This window comes from Suricata suricatta, chromosome 12 (genome assembly GCF_006229205.1).
Source record: "Suricata suricatta isolate VVHF042 chromosome 12, meerkat_22Aug2017_6uvM2_HiC, whole genome shotgun sequence".
In the NCBI taxonomy this organism is placed as follows: domain Eukaryota; kingdom Metazoa; phylum Chordata; class Mammalia; order Carnivora; family Herpestidae; genus Suricata; species Suricata suricatta.
Window position 1 is genome coordinate 104,804,466 of NC_043711.1, and position 6,797 is coordinate 104,811,262.

Below are 6,797 nucleotides of genomic sequence, written 5' to 3' on the forward strand. Positions count from 1 at the left end.
GCCCCGAGTCCCCCCGGTCCCTCCTCCTCACGCAGTGGCAAAGGGTTTCTGAGACTGGTGAATTTGGACCAGTAACAGGGAAGACGGATCTCGAAAATAATCCTTCGGAGATCTTCATGCGGGCCGGGAACTGCCTCCCAAATTACAGTAACGCAGAAGTGAAGATTTCCAAAGCGTCAGATGGGGTGAAATGAAAAGCTGTCAGATTCTGTATTTGTTACCAGTCTTCAATAATGTAGAGATGCCTTTTCAAATATTTAAGTTAAAACTACTTGAATAGTATTTTGCTGAAGAGCAAGATATGCATTAATCACCAAGTGTGTACTGTCCCAAACAAAGCGTCAGTGTGGCAGCCTGGGGACCCTGAGAGGCGTGACGGGCCTCCCCAGGCTGCTGCCGGCCTGTCACTGGGGCCTCGGGGCCTCTGGGGGCCCGGCCCGCATCACAGAAGCTCACCGTGCCCGCGGCGGGTGCGCCCTGCGGGAGGTCCAGAGCAGCGGCCGTGCCATTAAAGTTACGTGACAAAAGCTAGGCGTGTGTCCAGCCTTCCGGGGGCTCCGTCTTTCTGTAGACGCGTCAACCCCACGGCCGCACTCGGGGCGGAGAGCGTCTGCTGAGCATGCACGCGAGGCGGTCGGAGCACTGGGTGCTCGGTGGCAGGCTGCCGTCACTGTGTGCGGGCTTCAATGTCACATGTGTCATTAAAACACTTTTAAAAGCGAATACTTCTTCTGACGCCTTGATTCTGTAGCTTCGCAAACCGGAGGCCAAAGGGTCGGGGAGAGAGAGCATCTGCTCCGCGAGGATTCACGGTCGTGACCCTGTCCTGAGAGGTCGTGGTGGCCTGGTCGTCCGCCTGGGGACCCCGTGCCCTGTGGCCGTGGGCAGGCTCGCCATCCTTGAGGGAGGGCAAGGTGAGCACGTCGAAGGGCACAGTCCTGGGACACACTGAACCCGCCGGTGTTTCCTCACGGTGAACCGTGCCCGCCTGCCACCGATGGAGTCCGCAGGCGAGGCCCCGGCGCCGGGGGAGGAGGCCGGACACTCTGCGTTGTGGGGCCATCGTCGCTCGCCTTGCGGTTCTTTTTTTATTATTATTAAGTTTTTCATGTTTGTTTATTATTGAGACAGAAAGAGCAGGAGTGGGGGAGGGGCAGAGAGAGAGGGAGACACAGGACCGAGGCAGCTCCGATGCGGGGCTGGAACCCACGAACCGCGAGATCCTGAGCTGAGCAGAAGCCGGACGCTCGACTCGCTGAGCCCCAGGCGCCCCTCGCCTTGCGGTTCTCAAACTGTGGTCTCTGCAGGTGCCAGCCTGTAAAGTGGCTGCGTCACCCTCTCGATCATCCCGGATGCCAGAGCTTTGTCTCTAATAAAGACTTTTCCACTAGAAAATGCATCTTAAAAACAGGCCCCGCTGCCGCTGCGTCAGCCCTGTGTGGACGGCAGTGGCCTTGCCGAGGGGCCCAGAGCTTTGTAGAGAAACGTGACGTCGAGCTTCCGTGCAGCAGGGCAGGAGAGCGCGCTCCCCCCAGGCACTTGACATGTTGAGTTTGCTCCCCTTCGAGGTGAGGCTCGGCCCCATGTCCCTGACTCGGTGCACAATTGTCACAAGTCACTGGAGGTTCGGCCAAGGACAGACAGACACGGTCTTGGAGTATGTCTTCTGTGTGATACAGCCTAATGTCACGGGGCCCCGGGCACTGCCTAGATTTCTTAGGCCTCCTGGCGTTGGGGATGATGGTCCTGCCTGGGGTGGGGGTGGGGTGCTGTCGCAAGGCTGTCCCCAGGCGGCCAGGGCCAGGGCGGCACCAGCCGGGGTAGGGTCCATGCTCAGGCGGGGACGGCGCAGAAGCAGGCCCCAGGCCCGCAGGGACACTTTGCCCCCGCACGGGTGGAAGGGAAGTGCGGGGCCCGGACGGCTCTTCACAGGCACGGTGCTCTCGGAGGGTGGCGGCTGGGTGCAAGTGTCCGCATGCAGAGCCGGAGTGGCCGCAGGCAGGGGCCCCTGAGGAGCGGCGCCCGGGCTTTCTTGGCCACTGCATCCCCTTCAGAGCCCATCCGCGAAGCTCGTGGAAGCACCAAGAGGCCCCCAAGTCCAGCCAGCCCCCCAGGCGGCCCGGCCACGAGCTTCCCCTCGGCACACTGGCTCCTTGGGAGAGAGCGCTCGCCGGCAGAGATGGTGACTCGCCGGCTGTCTCAGCCTCGCAAATGCACGAGGGGCACAGAGCACAGACACGCCGAGAAAGTCCCCAGTTCCGAAGCACCGGTAGCCTCCTGGACGCCCTGACGTCCCGGGGAGGCGGGGGGGCGGGCGGTGAGGAGAGTTCAGTGGGCACAAAGTTCCCGCTGGTGCCAGCCTCTCCCGTCTCAACGCCGGACTTTCAGACATGTTGCCGAGGGCCCTCTCATGTCTGCAGGGGTGCAGAGATTGCTCCCGGGTCTGAGCACGTAAGTGGACACGGGCGCACCGGTGATGTTCCCTCCATCATGTTGCTTTGGGCCTCACCGTGTTCCGTGTTCACGGTGGGAGCGTTTTGCAAAGTAAAAACAGCGTTTTTCGTGTCTCTTGCTGTAAGTTTACTGGCCGGTCAGCCCTTCCCTGGCCGCACAGCTCCGTCACCCCTTTGAGAACCAAAGGGCCCCACGTCAGCCGATCAGTGAAGGCCGCATAGTCTCTGCACCGGACGACGACGCAGACACGGGTCCCTCCTTCCTGGCTGGGCACGTGCGTGGCTGGCCTGCACCACTGTTTATCCTGCCGGAGCGCTCAGAAATGTCAGGCCAGAAATGGATTTATTTTTATAATATGTAACAACTGTCAGTACCCAGCCGTATAAACAGAATCCGCCTCTCTCGGAGGTGTTTTTGGAGGACGGAACAGATCGGTGAAGATAAATGTTAAACCCCAGCTCCAAACGCAGGGCCCCTGGAGACGGGCGCCGGCTGACGTGTGTTTTGCGCTGAGCAATTTTTCACTGTCTCGGTCGTTCTGGCCTCTCTGGAAAGGACTGCAGATCGGACTCAGCTGAGTCCCTGCGTGTGGGGGTCAGATTGGACTGTGCGTTCTGTAGGATTGGCCCCGCACACGGGTTGTTTCAGAAAACTGCTTGTCACGGTGGGGGAGGGGGTTGGGGACACTTGTGACACCATTGGGTGGGCACAACGGCTGGGTTCTCCGAGCAGTGGGGAGCTCAGGTTGACCATCTCTCTCTTCTGGGGACCAGAGCCCAGAACACCCAGAACACAGGGTTGGTTTGACCGGAAGGTCCTGGCCTGGCTGCCGGCCTCGGGGCCTGGCAGCTTCGTACTTCGCAGGAGGGGGAGGAGCTGAGTGGAGACAGTCATCCGAATAGCCAGGGTGGCTCTGGTCCGAGGGACAGACGGACCCCAAGATGGCAGTGCCCTCGGGATGCCCAGCGCAGGATGAGGGGCTCCTCCAGGCGCTGCTGTGCCGGGTGAGGGGGCCACGGAGCACAGTGCTGCCGGAGCCAGGCCCTAAAGCTGAGCAGACAAACAGCGAAAGGAGACGGAACTCCAAAGGCGTGCAGTGGCCAGGGAGCCCGTGGGAACATGCCCAACATCGCTATCTTGTGGGAAATGCAAATCACTGCCCCACCGAGGTACCGCCCCGCACCTTTACGATGGCAGCTGTCAAAAACCAGCAAAAGCCAGTGTCGGCGAGGATGTGGAGACCTCGGACTCGTGCACTGTCGGTGGGAACCGGAAACGGGGCAGCCGCTGTGGAAGACAGTTATGACGGCTCCTCAGAAACTTCCAAAATGGGATTACCAGACAATCCAGTAATTGCACCACGGTTACAGGCCCAAGAGCCTTGGGAGCAAGGTCTGGGGCGAGATTTGTGCCCTCAGGTCGCCAGCAGCGTGACGCACGGTGGCTGAAGCCCTCGAGCAGCCCCCGCGTCCCCCGTTGGACGAACAGGGCTGCGAGGGGTGGTCTGCACGGACGAGGGGCTGTTTTCCACCTTAAAAAGGGGGGCGTTCTGACGCCTGCTACCGCACGGGGGGCCCTGGAGGATGTCATGCTCACCAAGTCGGCCAGTCACAGGAAGGTGAATACGGTGTGATCCCCTGATGGCGTTAGGCGCCCAGAGTCTCAGAATGCTGGAGGCAGGAGGGTGGTGGCTGCCGGGGCAGGAGACACCGGGGACGGGCAGTTGGTGTTTCAGGAGGTGACAGGGGCTCTGGAGGGGGGCGGTGGCGAGATGTTACAACCTCAGGCTGTATTTAGCACCACTGCACGGCACGCTCAGAAACGGCCAGGAGGGTAGATTTTATGTCCCGTGTATGTTACCACAGCAAAATGGGGTCGGAGAAGGGTTACTGGTGGCTGCGAGGTTAGGGAGGGAGGAGGGGTGGCTAGGGGGGCGCGGGGCGTTTCCGGGCAGTGGGATGGTACCCACTGGCTGCGTGGACTCTGGGTGACACCACGTGTCCCCGGGGCCACGGGCTGTCACCGTGTGCCCTGGGCAGGGTGTTCCTGGCGAGGAGGCTGTGTGGATGTGGAGACTGACGCTGCTCTCAGGAAGAACGCATCATGAAAATGAGGGAGGGCGCCTGGGTGGCTCAGTCGGTTTAGCCTCCGACTTCGGCTCAGGTCAGATCTCACGTTCGTGGGTTCGAGTCCCACGTCAGGCTCTGTGCTGACAGCTAGCTCAGAGCCTGGAGCCTGCTTCCGGTTCTGTGTCTCCCTCTCTCTCTGCTCCTTCCCCTCTCATGTTCTGTCTCTCTCTGTATCAAAAATAAATAAAACATTTAAAAAAATTAAAAAAATAAAAAGAAAATGCGGGAAAGAAACAACCCACTTGCCAAACCGTGTTCTCTGGTGGCACCGAAGCGTCACCACGCCGTATGTCCTGTGCGCTGACGGTTCTGATCCGCGTGTTTGACTTGGACTCTCAGGAATGACGGTGCGGCTCTCTTCCTGTGTGTCTTGAGGGCTGGACCCTCTCTGGTGACGCATCTGGGCACGTCCTGCCCCCTCTCTAGCTGCCATACCCCAGCCCTGGGCCCTGCCTGGCTAGCTGGGTGCCCCCCCAGCGCCCGGAGGCCGGGGCCTGGGCCATGCCTGTCTCTCATTCACATGTCACGGGGCGGGCCTCAGAATCGCCCCCCTACTTGAGACACTCAGGTCAGTGCCGTTTGAGGCCACATGCTCTGCAGGGTCTGGAGTCAGTCTCCCCGCACCCCCTGTGGCGGCTCTGTAACTTCTCCTGACCTCGCACAAGGGCCGCCTGCCCGCTGGCCGGCTTTGGGGGTGACCGGACCTTCCCTGGAGCTCCAAGAGGCCGGTCACGGTCACGGGCTCTCGGCCGTAACCGCCCCCCCTCCCCCAGTGGTCTCAGGAATTCTCAAGGGCCCCGGGAGCTTGTGTGGTGGTGGGGGGGTTCATCTGCGGGGATTCACCTACTAGAAACGAAATGAAGGAAAGTAAAGATATTTAATAAAAAGATAACAAATTCATTACTTATTAATAGAAAAAACAATTTTTAATGAAAACCAGCCATATTTTCCAAAACAAAGTTGGTGAGTCTTCAGAGCTCAAGACAGCGGACACAGAAGCGGCCGGACTTCAGATGATCACACAGAAGGTAGCCCCGGAGTTAAAATAATGCACCAGACCTAAACCTTCAGAACAAAACCACTTTCCACTTTTACTTTTTACAAAAAGCTTTCAAACAAAGTCTGCGTACACGTCTAGTTGGTAAATCGTCATGCAGCTCGGGGCATTGCCGCCTTGCTTTGCTGGGAGAGGGGGTCGCTAGCATAGGGCCCAGACCGTGTGCAACCCGCTAACTACGTAGAGCCGTCCAGGCAGAGCGCAGGCTGGAAATGGCGGCGCTTCAAAGACCAGCCGGAGGGCGTCCGGTCACTTGTGTGGAGTCCGGCTTGATGGAGGACAGGCTTCTTGCCCTCCCCTCTGAGCACACACTTCAGCCTCTAGGACTCCAGGCACAGAGCGGGGGGGGAGCAGCGATGCCAGTACTGTCATCACAGGGGACGGGGGACCCCTGGGAGAGAACGGGGGGCACCCATGTTAGCACCGTTGCGGGGGGAGCGGGGCCGGGGGAACCACACGGGACTTCTGCCGCCCCCCAGGACCACCGCTGAGGTCGTGGGCGCTGCGCCCAGGCCCTGGGGTCCTGGACTGTGGTTCGGTCACATTTCCCCTGCGGTCACGAAGCCGGCCCTCCCCAGCCCCCGGGTCCTAAGACGCCCTTCCCCTGACCCGGGGACTGTTTTCCTCCACGTCCTGGGACCTGGCGTGCAGCGCCGACCGTGAACCAGAGACGCCCCCTCGCGCCCCGCAGGTGCCGCCGCTCTCCCGCGACGGTGGAGATGAGGGCTCCAACGCCCACCTCTGGGTCGGCGCCTGCCACGCCATTCCGAGCGCCACCGCCAGGGGCCGCCGCCGCACCCCTATGACACAGCAACAATAGGGGCCGCTCTGGCCCGCGGGCCGCCCGCCCGCGCTTCCGCCGGAAGGGGGTGCGGGGCGGGGTGGGACGGGTCGATGGACGGCTGCTCTTTCCAATCGGTGGCAGCTCAGCGTGGGTCCCGCCCCTGACATGGTCCAATCGTCGGCGAGAGCGGCGGGAGGGGCGGAACGAGAGAGAATTTCCGGCGGGGCCCGGCAGGCGCTGAGGAGGAAGAGCGAGCCCGGACGGCGCTTGTCGGCCGAGTTGCGGCGCGGGCCAGGTGCGGGGGTCGCCTGGGGGCGGGGACGGCGGCGGGGACGGCGGCGGGGGCGGGGCCTGCGCCGTTGGGGTCCCGGAG

General features: G+C 61.4%; 2 protein-coding genes and 1 long non-coding RNA gene across 3 annotated transcripts in view; 2 read left to right on the forward strand and 1 right to left on the reverse strand.

Annotated features, from left to right (window-relative positions):
* The window catches only part of OSBPL2 (oxysterol binding protein like 2), a 21,387-nt gene extending 17,627 nt beyond the window's left edge, over positions 1-3,760 (forward strand). Inside the window, exons 12-13 of the mRNA XM_029917992.1 lie at positions 390-470; positions 3,666-3,760. Coding sequence (XP_029773852.1) covers positions 390-470; positions 3,666-3,760 — 176 coding nt within the window. The remainder of the gene's footprint in view (positions 1-389; positions 471-3,665) is intronic.
* A 1,727-nt stretch (positions 3,761-5,487) lies between these two features.
* LOC115273680 lies at positions 5,488-6,371 on the reverse strand. The gene is made up of 2 exons (XR_003900896.1): positions 6,250-6,371; positions 5,488-6,031 (listed from the first exon to the last, which is right to left on the reverse strand). It is a non-coding gene; the product is annotated as an uncharacterized LOC115273680 (long non-coding RNA).
* A 241-nt stretch (positions 6,372-6,612) lies between these two features.
* Positions 6,613-6,797, forward strand: part of ADRM1 (adhesion regulating molecule 1) — a 5,715-nt gene continuing 5,530 nt past the window's right edge. Inside the window, exon 1 of the mRNA XM_029916876.1 lies at positions 6,613-6,719. The gene's annotated coding sequence lies outside the window, so the exon portion shown is untranslated. The remainder of the gene's footprint in view (positions 6,720-6,797) is intronic.